The sequence below is a fragment of the Nothoprocta perdicaria genome, unplaced genomic scaffold (assembly GCF_003342845.1).
Source record: "Nothoprocta perdicaria isolate Ctin4 unplaced genomic scaffold, notPer1 scaffold_336, whole genome shotgun sequence".
Classification (NCBI taxonomy): domain Eukaryota; kingdom Metazoa; phylum Chordata; class Aves; order Tinamiformes; family Tinamidae; genus Nothoprocta; species Nothoprocta perdicaria.
This window is the reverse complement of record NW_020455573.1, coordinates 295,907-307,881: the sequence shown is the minus strand read 5'-3', so window position 1 is coordinate 307,881 and position 11,975 is coordinate 295,907. Positions and strand designations below refer to the sequence as shown.

The window sequence follows — 11,975 nt, the reverse complement described above, 5'->3', positions numbered from 1 at the left end:
TGAAGGCCACCTCCTGGTCCCTGGACCGTGACTCTCCTCACCACGAAGCTGGGTTGGCAGAGGTGGTTACTTAGTGTGCCAGGTTTTGTTTTTGTCTGCGCAGAAAAGGGCAAATCCTGCCCCAGGAGAGGAGCTCGGAGGTTCGGCGCCCGACGGCTCGGCAGAGACTCGGGAGAGGCCGGTGGGCGCCCGCAGGGCCCGGCGCCCCAGGCTTCTTGGAGGAGACGCTGCCCGCGCCCTGTCCCTGCACTCGGCTGCCTCCGTCTGCTGCCTGCTCCGCTCGACTCGGTCCTTCCCACCCCGGCTCTGCTGCAGGTGCCTTGACAGGGAGGATGGCGCCGACCCTCCCTGTGGGCTCGGGAGCAACTCGCTTTTTATCACGAAGGGCTATTTGTGCAGGCGCTGCCTTGTCCCACCTCCTCCCCAGCCTCGGAGCCTCCAGGCATCACTGCAGCAGCACGAGCCCCAGCGGAGACGTGGCCACTCCTGACACCCCAGGGGACTCAGCTTCTCGCCACCCTYGGATGCACCCAGCTCAGCACTACCCCTGGAGTTGTCTCCTTCCCTGCTCCCCGGGTCTGCAGGATGGGTGCTCTGGGTCTGCAGGATGGGTGCCCTGGGGATGCTCCATCACCGCACGTCGGAGCGCTCTGTGCGTCTGCTTTTGTCTCTACACTGGTTACCTGAACCATCAGAAAGATGAACACGAGTGTTTCCCTGCAAAGGGATGGGGCTGAAGCCTGTTGAGCCTCTCCGGCGCCGATGCCGGCAGCCTCACGCGGTTTGTGCTACGCAGCCTGCAAGGTACGAGCCCCGTAAAGATGAACTTGTGCAAGGAAGTCGGCTCGTCCTTGACGGAGACGCTGGGAAGAGCACAATTCCTGAGAGCAAATCCCAGAGAACAGCAGCCCTGCGCCAAAATCAGGAGGTGGCTCCTCCAGGAAACACGTCGTCCTTCGGGATGTTCGCTCCTAGGTCCATCGCGGGGTCTTCTCTAACCATCTCTTGTAGCTGTCCCCGTGTTGCTGGTGGCTGGCGGAGGCTGGTACCCCTGGTACCCCCGCGTGTCCAGCGCAGCCCTCCTGCCCTGGGCTGGGAGCTGCTTCTGCCAAGGCCGTTTCTGTTGCTCTGAGCTGTCTTCAACTTCCCAGCCAAAGGTTTCCAAAGGCGCCCATGAAGGGCTAAAGGCGCTGTCTGCCCTTGTCCTTGTGCACAGCTTGAGTGCTCGGGGCCAAGGCCACCTCACTGCTCCCTTTCCAAGACTTTGAGCCCCCCYGGGCTCCGTGTCCCCAGGAACAAGCACCGCGTGGCTCCGAGAGCCTCKTCCTCCGCCCCCAGCTCCTTGGGCCAGGGCCTGGACCTCGGTGAGCAGGAGCTGCCCCATCTGTCCCCGCAGCTCCCGTGTCCYCTTGCCCAGGCTGGGGTCCCGTGTCGCCTATGCAAGAATTGACATCCCTGTCCTGCCCCTGCGCCAAGGAGTGGGGTGCAGAGGGTCCCGAGGGGTGCAGAGGGTGCCAAGGGAAGGACCAGGAGGCCAGGGAGAGGCCCACAACCCTCCCTCCCGCCCCAAGTCCCACGTCTCCTTCCCCCTGCTCAAGGAATGGCGCTTTTCRCGCTCTGGTGCTGCCTTGAACACCCCAGCCCAGTGCTGTCCCCCATCCCCGCATCTTCAGGGCAGCTTGGGTGGCAGAGCCACAATGACGTCAGGCTCTTAAATAAACCTTTATTCAACTCGCTTGACAACCTTGTATAAATACTTGCCCGTTGCTGGTTCTCTAGCAGGGGTTGCAAAGGCAGCGGGTGCCTTGGGGCCACCAGGCCGAGGCTCGTGGCTCTGGTGGCTCCTGGCCCTGAGGGTCCGCACAGCAGCTGTGACCACGAGTGGCCCCGGGGTTGCTGTCGCCCACTTGTGCTGCGTCCCCGCGGCAGAGAGAGGCGGAGCGGGGTGCACGGAGCAACGTGCGCCCGGCGAGCCCAGCCGGGCGCCCCGGTGCCGCTGACCGCGGGGCTCACAGGCGCCGGCACGTAACGTGCACGAAGAGCGTGGCGGGCGCCAGGGAAGCGCCGTCCTTGGAGAGCAGGTGGATGTGGCGGTAGCCTGCGGGCAGCGAGGGGCTGAGTGCAGCCCGCGGCCGGGGCCCGCGCGGCCGCCCCGCGCCCACCTTGGCGCATGCTGCCCAGCGGCAGCGTGAACTGGCCCACGAAGTCGTTGCAGGAGGTGCTGTCGTAGTCGAGCACCACGAAGCGCACGAGGGCCAGCTCGGGCGCCCGCAGCTGGAACGCCAGCGTCTCCTCCCAGCGGGGGTTGAAGCCTGCGCCCGCGCGTCAGGGGGGTGCCCGGGCACGGGGACCGGGATCGTCCCCCCTTGGGGCTGCTGGGCTAGGCAAGTGGGTCACACGGGGCCGGACTGGGCTGCACTGGGCGAGTGGGGCTCAAATCGGGGTGGGGGATAGGCTGGGGGCAGGGGTCCCACTGGGACGTGCTGGGGGGACAGGGATCGTACAGGGGTTGGGGTGGACTGTACTGGGGAGGAGTGGGGATCAGACTGAGCTGGACTGGGGTGTCTGGGAGAAAAAGGGGCTACCCTGGGGTAGAGAGAGGGGGGCAGGGGTCGTACTGGGCTGTACTAGGGGTTGGATGCACTGGAGCCAAGCTGGGCTGTACAGGGGGACTGGGGTGAAACTGCTGGGGGGGCGTAACAGGGAGGAACGGGATCATACTGGGCTGGACTGGGTCTGCTGCGGGGAGAGGAATCGTATTGGGGCCAGACAGGAATGTGTGGGGTGGGGGTGTGAGTCCTATTGGGGCTGGCCTGGGGTGTACGGGGGTCACCTCAGTGCCAGGCTGGGGTGATTGGGGTGACTGGGGTGGCCTGGGGTGATGGGGGGGGTCGGCTGGGCCTGGACTGGGGAGGAATGGGGGGCTCTATCCCTACGGGATAGTGGGAGGCAGGAGCATCACATGGAGCTGGGCCGGGCCSGTGGGGCCGGGGCCGCCGCGGGGCCGGGGCCACTCACCGTTGTTGAGCTTGTGGCGCGTTTGCTGCCTGCCGCAGTCGGCGGCGACGCCGTGGATCTCCACGCGCACCAGCGGGTCCACGATGGAGCGGCGCTTCTCGGCGTTGAGCTTGGGCAGCTGCTGCGCCGTGATCACCTGCGGGGCGAGCGGCGGCTGGGCCCGCGCCGCGGCGGCGACACCGGCGGCACCGGCAGCAGCCCCGGGGGCGGCTGGGCCGCGCGGCCACCCCGTGCGCTCACCCTGATGGCCAGTGCCAGGCGCGGGGCCGGGCCGGGCTCGGGCGCGCCGCGCAGGAAGCCGGGCTTCAGCACGTAGCCGCAGCGCCCGTTGCCCAGGAAGCGCCCGGCGTTGAGGTCCATCTCGTAGCCCGGCGTCTGGAAGTTGAGGGCCACTGCCGAGGGACAGAAGAGGGTGGCCGGGAGCCAGGGACGCCCAGATGTGGGCGTGGGGGAAGCGCCAACGCTGCCACCGTGGCCACGGGGCAATTGGGGTGGTCTGAGGGTTCCTTTGGGTTGAGGGGTGTTGAATCAAAGTGGACCGTGGGATGCGTGGTTGGGGTAGGCTGTGGGGTGTTGGATAAAGTGCTCCATTGGTTGTTGGGTCAAGGTGGGTCTTGGAGTGCCTGCTTGGGGTTCCTCGTGGAGATGGGCAAGGAGGTGTTAGCTTAAGGTGGTGAATGGGTTGCCTRGTTGGAGTGGGCTATGAGGTGCCAGATCAAGGTGAGCCATGGGGTGCCTGGTGGGGATGGGTCAGGTGCGCTGAGGTGGCTCTTGAGGTGCTGGGTTGAGATGGGTCAAGGGATCCTGGGCTGGTTTAGACCGAGAAGTGCTGGGTCAAGGTGGGCSTTGGGGTGTCTGATTTGAGTGGATCATGGGCTGTTGGGACAAGCTGGATCATAGGGTGCCTGGTTGGGGTGGACCATGGAGTATTGGGTCAAGGTAGGTCATGGGGTGCCTGCTTGGGATGAGCTGAGGCGTGCTGGGTGGGTTTGGGCCAAGGATATCTGTTCAGGGTGAGATATGGGGTGGCAGTTGGGGTGGGTCAGAGGTGCTGGAGTGGCCCATGGGTTGTTAAGTAGAGATGGGCCAAGGGGTTCTGGGTTGGCCTGGCTGGGGTGGGCATCTGGGTCAAGGTGGGCCATGGTGCGCCTGGTAGGGGTGGGCTGAGAGGTGTTGGGCTGTTCTGGGCCCAGGGGTGCTGGGCAGGGGTGGGCCAGGCGGTGCCAAATTGGGGTGKGTTGGAGGGTGCTGGGTGGGCCATGGGGTGTTGGGTCAGGATGAGCTGAGGGGTGCCAGGGCTCCCCGGCAGGGCCGCACCGAGCTGGCAGCCGGCGTTCCACATCTCCTGTGGGTTGTAGTTGGACGAGTTCATCTTGAGCCCCAGCGGGTAGACGCGGCTGAGCTGCTGGGCGTTGTAGCGGACGAAGGCCTTGCCTGTGGGAGCGGGACTGGGCTGGGTGTGCGGGGTGCCCGGGGGGACGGGGCACCCTTGGGTGCCGTGCATGGCCATACTGGCTGCCCCGGCACCCTCTGTCTGGGAGCGGGTCTCCTGCCAGTGCCCATGAAGGCACCCACTCAACCTGGTGGGCACAGGGCCTGGACCTGGATCCTGGCCTTGGCCTTGACCCCAGACCCAGGCCTTGACCCGGGACCCCAAACCTTGACGCTGGAGCCCAGACCCTGACCCGAGACCTTAGACCTTGACCCTGGGCTCTGACCCTGGATCCCAGGGTCCCCCAGCCACCAGGGGCCAGCACATCCCGCTCAGAGCACCCCCGGTGACAACCCAGAGCATCCCAGTTCATCCTACCAGTGGTTGCCCCCCACACTGGCCAAGCCTGGGAGCAGCAGCATCCTCACCTGCCTCCCTRATGAGCTTCCGGGCCTTCCTCTCGCTGAAGGACGACACCTGGCAGGGCCGCGGGTCGCGCAGGGCCTGGGCCAGGCCGGGGAAGGGCACGGCCTGGCAGTACACCACCACGGAGGAGAGCTCCGGGGCCACCTCAGAGGCCTCCTTGGCCTGGYGGAGCCAGAGCAGCCTCAGAGCCAGCCCAGCTCCAGGGCCACCCCTGGACCATGGCCCTCCACCAAAGCCATCCAGGGCTGAGCAGACTGGCACTGGGTGCTGAACCCCCAAGGCAATGGAGACTTTAGAGGCAGTGGAGCACTACTATGGAAAGTCCAAGACGACAGAGACCCAAGGCAAGGCAGAGCCCAAAGTGATGCAGATCCAGGACCATGGGCACCCCAAAGCCGTATAGACTCAAGGCTGTGGAGACCCCAAGAGAATGGATACCCTGAAGCAAAGGAGACCCTGAGGCAATGGAGAACCCAGGATGATGGAAACTCTAAGGTAATGGTGACTCTGAGCATGAAGTACCCAGACAAATGGGGGAAAACCCACAACCCACCTGCAACGGTTTGAGCTCCTGCAGAGAGTGAAGCGACTGGAAGAGGAGAAAGAGAAACCATGTCCAGGGATCCCAGGAGCACTTGGCCCCCGGCACCACCAGTCCGGCYATAGGATCCTCTCCAGCCTCAGCCCTGGCCTTTCCCAGCCAGAAAACCCAGGCTGGGTCTAGAATGGCCAGCAGGGCATCATGGCAGAACCATCGTGGCCATCCCTGGGGTCCCAGGGAGCTTCCCCCGCTGTGCCATTGGCATCGGGGCTGAGCAGAGCAGCAGCACCTGGGAACCAGTCTCATGTCCGCTGCTCCCTACCTGCCGCAGGGCTCTCTCCTGCAGCCCCTCTTCCTCCTCCTCTTCCTCCTCTTCCTCCTCCTCCTCCTCACAGCCCGACGGAGAGCCGCCGCTCTGCGGCTCACACTGCAGGTCCGGCAGCTTCTTCCCTTTCACCAGGACCTTCCCCTTCAGCTGCTGCAGGAGGAAGGAACAGGCTCTGGGTCGGGTGGGGACATGGGCCTCGCCTGACAGGGACGAGGYGGCAGCCCAGCCCCTGGGGTGGCCTTACCTCTGGGGACGGGAGGTCCTTGGGGTCCTGTCCCTCCAGCGGCTCAGTCAGCAGCATGTCCCCCAAGATGGTCTTCATGTGGCGGGCCATGGTGGCCTGCTGCTCCAGCCCGCAGTGGTTCTCCAGGGACAGGATGACGGGGTAGGGCGATTGCTGTGGACGGAGGGGCCGGGCAGGGCGGAGCGGGCGGCCGAGGCCTCCCGGCACGTGGGGCACCCGCTGCCAGCCCCGCCAGGCCCTGCGTCGCTCACCTTGAAGGCGTAATCGCGGATGCTCTCGATGACGTCCCGGAAGAGGATTTTGGAGGTGAGCGTGTGGCCGTGGTAGATGATGGGCTCCCCRTCGGAGCCCTCCCAGCAGTCCAGCTCCACACAGCGACAGCCCTTCATGAGCGCCCTGCCCGCGTGGAGCCACCTCAGCCCCATGGCACCAGAGCTGGCTGGTGGCCCCAGAACAGACCAGAGTGGCCACCAAGCCCGGCTGCCTCTCAGGTCACCCTGAGCCTCCCCTGGCCACCATGCGGGTCCCACCTGACGTAGGCTTCAGTGCTGCTGGTGCCCCCGATCTGATTGTTGGTCAGGTAGGTGTTGTGGGAGGAGGAGATGAAGTAGTGGCACAGGGGCTGGCTCATGTCCTGGTGCACCTTGGTGTGCTCCTGGTTGAGGATGTCCCCGTCGGCGGAAAGCAGATACATCATGAAGCCATCGAGCATCATGAGATCCTGCTGTTTGGCTGGGGGACACGGCGGGACGTTGGTGACGGCTGACACGTGCCCACACCACTACAAGTCCAGCATCACAGCACACGAGAAGCCATCCCCCCTCGAGGTCACACTTGCCCCATRCCCGGTACTGTGGCACCCAGGGGACACAGAGGTCCCCTTGGTGCCCCTTCCCACTTTGAAGTCTCCATAATGTCATCCTCACCCCAGTCCTGGCACCTGGAGGTCCCCTTGGTGTCCACCCCCACTCTGGTGTTCCCTGTCTCCATAGTGCCGCCCTCATCCCAGGCCTGGCACTGTGGCACCCAGGGGACATGGAGGTCCCCTTGGTGTCCTTCCTCATCCCAGCAGGCCTCTTTCTCCGTAGTTCATCCTGGGCAGACAGGCCAGGGAGCAGCAGGGCCATGGGCKGCCAGGGAAGGGACAGGGGACACGAGCTGTGGCTTCGACACCAGGACGTGCGGCACTCACCAGCGCTCCAGAGCTGCCCGCACCAACAAGCTGGGGACAACCCCCGAGCAGGCAAGGCCATGGCCCTGTCCCAAGAGCAGCTCTGGGCTGCGTCCCTTAASCCTTCCCTCCACACTGCCAATGGCAGAGGAGCCACTCCTGAGCTGAGCTGGCCTGTTCTCAGCCAGCCAGCTGGGACCAGGAACCCTAGCAGCATCAGCAGTACCAGCAGCAGCAGAACCTTCACCAGCACCACCAGCAGAAGAACCTTCACCAGCACCACCAGCACCACCAGCAGCAGAACTTGCAATAGCAACAGCAGCACCACCAGCAGCTCCAACACTAGCAGAACCTTCCCCAGCATCACCAGCAGCATCAGCAGCTCTAGCACCAGCAGCAGCAGAACCTTCCCCAGCACCAGCAGCTCCATGAGCACCAGCAGCCCCAGCAGAACCTTCCCCAGCACCAGCAGCTCCAGCAGCACCAGCAGCCCCAGCAGCACAGCCCCCAGCAGCACGGCCGCCAGCACCTCTCTCGCTGAGCTCGTAGGCGTGGATGAGGGCGCGCGCGCGCCGCAGGCTGGCGTCCTCGCCCTGCTCGCGCAGGAAGTCGCGCAGCTCCTCGGCCGACAGCACGCAGTCCTCGCCCGAGAAGCGCCGGAAAAGCTCCTCGAGCTCGGGGCGCCGCAGCAGGCGCCGGCAGAACTCCTCCAGCTCGCGCTCCTCCAGGCGCCCGTCGCCCGACCTGTCGCACTCCTRGGGGGACAGCGGGAGCCTGGGGGACGCGGCTGGACACCCCTCTGCTTGGCCACGCGCTCTAGCCCTCCCCAAGCGTCATGAGCTTCGGGGTGTCAGCTGCCTGCCCCARCACAGCCAAGCACGTGACGAGGCCCTGATGTTGATGGTGAGAGCACTGAGTTTGACAGTCCTCTGCCACGTTGAGAGAGGGGGGCGGCGGGCAGGACGTGGMGGGGGCTGGCGGTACCTTGAAGAGCTTGTAGGCGTAGACATCGTTCATGTCGATGTTGATCATGCGCAGCATGTCCTTGACCTCGCCGAAGCACATCTTGTTGTCCCGGTTCTTGTCCGCGCGCCGCAGGATATCGTGGATCCAGCTGCGCCCGGCTAAGGAAGCGCCCGGCTGTGCGTCCCCGCGTGGCGCCCGCCACGTCCCCACGTGCCCTGGCTCTCCCACCAAGGATATTGCTCGAGCTTCTCCCGCTGGCTCATGGCGGCCACTCGTGCCATGAGTTTGCTGAGTCCCTGCACCCAGTGGCGGGCGTCCTCCTCGGCGCCGGCGGCCAGGTCGAGGTTTTTGCGCTTGCCCTTGAAGACGATGGTGAAGCAGCGCCCCTCGGGGAAGGAGCCGCCGAACTTGCGCAGCCCCTCGGACTGGCGCCCCGGGCGCACGCCCTCGATGTGCATCACGGAGACTGCAGGGACAGCGGGCGCTCACCGTCCCCGCGGTGTCCCCCGTGCAGCCCGGTGCTGCGGGCAGCGTGCGGGGCGCCGCGGACGCCCTTAAGCTGCCTTTTCAGCTGCTCTAATSCCCGGCGAGACAGAGCCCCACGGGGATGGGACGCTGGCCGCAGTGGCGGGATGGAGCCCTCTCCTGCGGCCAGGCCGTGATCCCAGGCGGGGGGTTGGAAGGACAGGATGGGGTGCAGGGCAGGAGCCAGCAGGGAGGGAAATGGAGCCTCCAGGAGCTTGGCCTTGGCTGCACCAGAGGTGGTGGGATGCACTGGGAAGTGCTGGGAAGAGCTGGAAGGCACCGGGATACACTGGGAAGCACTGGGTTGAGGCTGGGGAAGAGCCTCAGTGGGGCCTGGCTCCCCTGGCTGCTGTGGCCATGGGGCAGATCCAAGCTGGGGGCTGGAGGCCAAGTCCCAGGGGGTGCCCAGGGACATCTCCAGAGTCCCTGGTCATGACCAGGGTCCCACRTTTGTGCCCAAGGTCCCAGCTTATGCTCAGAGTCCCAGTTCATAACCTGGACCAGGAACCAGGGTTTTGCATTGCACCTTGGGTGCCGGGTAGCACCCAGGGTCCCTGGCCATGCTGTGTCCCAGGCCGTGCCTGGCTCCCAGTGGAGAGTTCGGGCTCCTCGGGGCAGTGCAGGGAAAGGTCCCGGAGCCCCGAGCCCCCCGGGGACACCCCAGCAGCGGCACTTACAGATGTGCTTGGAGCGGGCGTGCCGGAAGCGCCTCTCGAACCAGATGGTCAAGCCGTCCTCCTGCAGGCGGTACAGGCGCTCCTTGGCCCGCGGCGCCTTGATCTTCCACAGCAGAGAGCCCTTCAGCATGAGCTTGATGTCCTCGTCGTCCGACAGGCCTGCGAGGGGACGGCCCCATTGGCACTCGGCACCCAGAGCCCAGGGCACCCTCCAGGCAGGAGAAGATGAGAGCGGACAGACAGGAGGGGAGGGGGGGAGGTGGGATGGGACAGATGGTGGAACAGGACAGATGAGACAAGGTGGGACAGACGGGACAGGACAGACATGACGGGATGGAGGGACAGGATKGGACAGGACGGGATGTGATAGGATAAGACAGGACAGGATAGGATAGAATGGGATGGGATGGACCAGATAGGACAGGACAGGACAGAAAAGGACAGGGCAGGACGGGTCAGGGCAGGACTAGACAGGACTGGACAGGGCAGGATGGGACAGACGGGATAGGACAGGACAGGGTAGACAGGACAGGACGGGATGGGGCAGATGGGATGGGACAGGACAGGGCAGGACAGGATGGGGCAGATGACAGGGCAGGACAGGACAGAACTGGGCAGATGGGACAGGGCAGACAGGACAGGACAGGACAGGGCAGGACAGGACAGAACTGGGCAGATGGGACAGGGCAGACAGGACAGGACAGGACAGGGCAGGACAGGACAGAACTGGGCAGATGGGACAGGGCAGACAGGACAGGACAGGACAGGATAGGACAGGGCAGACAGGACAGGACAGAACTGGGCAGATGGGACAGGGCAGACAGGACAGGACAGGACAGGGCAGGACAGGACAGGGCAGGATAGGACAGGGCAGACAGGACAGGAAAGGACAGGGCAGACAGGACAGGACAGGACAGGGCAGGACAGGAGGGGGCAGATGGGACGGGGCAGATGGGACAAGTCACCAACATGCAGCCCCCATGGCGCCTGCGCGGGAGCAACTCAGGGCAGTGGCTCTGGGGCCCTGCCCAGTGCGCAGGACAGGGGCTGTCAGATCCTGATGGAGCCACCCGAATGCTGCTCCCCTGCCCTGTGCCCAGCAGCCGCGTGGGAACAGCCTGGGAGCGGGACCGGAGTGAGTCACCCACCCGCTCGCTGGGACGGGGTGGCCAGGCTTGCACCCGGCCTTGCTGCGGGCCGGGACTTTTCCGTCTGTTAGCCAAGAAACTGCTCAGCTATTTCCTCCCCGCCTTTTTATTTTCTTTGCAATCTATAAAAATATCTCCGGCACTCCGGCCGCTCCCGCTCTACTCCTAAAGCTCCCCCGGGGCGGAAAACGGGAGTTTGGGGATGGAGCAGTTTTGGGGACGCTGCTGGTGCCAGTGCGTCACCGAGCCCGTGGCCCCGGGTGTCCACAGTGGGGCTCTTGTCCTTTCCGAGCGCTGGCAGCCCCCGCACATGCCAGTCCCGGAGCCGGGCGGCTGCGGTGTTCCCAGGATTTTGAGCCCACAYGCCCGGCCCGCGCATCCCGGCCCCGTGGGTGACAGCCTGCCCAGAGCTGCTGTCCCGCGTTGTGTGTGCGGACACACAGATGCACAGGAGCATGGATGCGCAAATGCATGGGTCCATGGACACACAGGTGTATGGACACAGGGATGTATGGATCTGCAGGTGCATGGATGCACGGATACACAGATTCATGGATACACAGGGATTTGTGGATACACAGATTCCCGGACACGAGGATTCAGGGTGCAGAGTAACGTGGGTGCATGGATATACAATGCGCGCACAGGGATGCATGGACATGTGGACACAAGGATGCACAGACAGGTGGACATACGGATGCACAGACAGGAGGACACAGGGATGCAGAGCCACGAGGACACCGGGGCTCCTGCTCGTGCAGACACCGCAGGCAACGGTCACACAGCTGCACCGAGACGTGCAGCTCCGGGCACACGGCCCATGCCCAAGCACAGGCAGGACCTGCCACCATGGCACCATCCCTGCCATGGGGACCTGTCCCTGTCATGGTGACACTTGCCCATGGTGAGGACCTTGCCCAACCATGGAGTCCCTGGTCACCTTGGGGACCTGTCCCTGCCATGGGGACACCTGCCAATGGTGAGGATGTCCCCCAGCTGAGGGACCCTTCCTTGCTGTGGACCCTCCCTTAGGGACCCTCCCTGCCATGGGGACCTGTCCTGGCCATGGGGGCCTCTCTATCTGTGGGGACACCTCGCTACCATGGGGACACTGACCCATGGAGAGAATCTGATCCAACCATGGGACCCTCCCTGCCATGGGGTGCCCTGTCACCCTGGGGCCCTTCCCTGCCATGGGGACCTGTCCTTGCCAGGGAGGTCCCCTGTCACCTCTAAACCCTCCCTTCCTTCCAGCCTCGAGTCACCTCCACCTTGGGGACCCTCCGTGTCACAGACCCCCTTCCCCCCGCGGGCGGAGCGGGATGGCGGGGGGTGCGGGGGGGCGGTTCCCCCATCCCGTCCCGTTCTCACCCATTTTCTTGAAGGCCCCCCCGGGCCGTCGGGGGCCGCCGGTGCCGTCCGCGGGGCCCCGCGGCTGCCGCCTCGCGCCGCAGATCATGGTGCTCCGCGCCGGGCCGGGCCGGGCCGGGCCGGGGCGG

General features: G+C 65.2%; 1 protein-coding gene across 1 annotated transcript; it reads right to left on the bottom strand.

The window, feature by feature from the left end:
- Positions 1–2,009: 2,009 nt before the first annotated feature.
- PLCD3 (phospholipase C delta 3) lies at positions 2,010–11,935 on the bottom strand. The gene is made up of 16 exons (XM_026043701.1): positions 11,848–11,935; positions 9,329–9,487; positions 8,364–8,592; positions 8,145–8,274; positions 7,690–7,915; positions 6,520–6,721; positions 6,241–6,385; positions 5,990–6,142; positions 5,740–5,895; positions 5,430–5,465; positions 4,879–5,038; positions 4,336–4,452; positions 3,259–3,410; positions 3,019–3,154; positions 2,163–2,312; positions 2,010–2,098 (listed from the first exon to the last, which is right to left on the bottom strand). The coding sequence occupies exons 1-16, from the start codon at positions 11,933–11,935 to the stop codon at positions 2,010–2,012; spliced, it is 2,328 nt and encodes a 775-aa protein (XP_025899486.1).
- Positions 11,936–11,975: the final 40 nt, after the last annotated feature.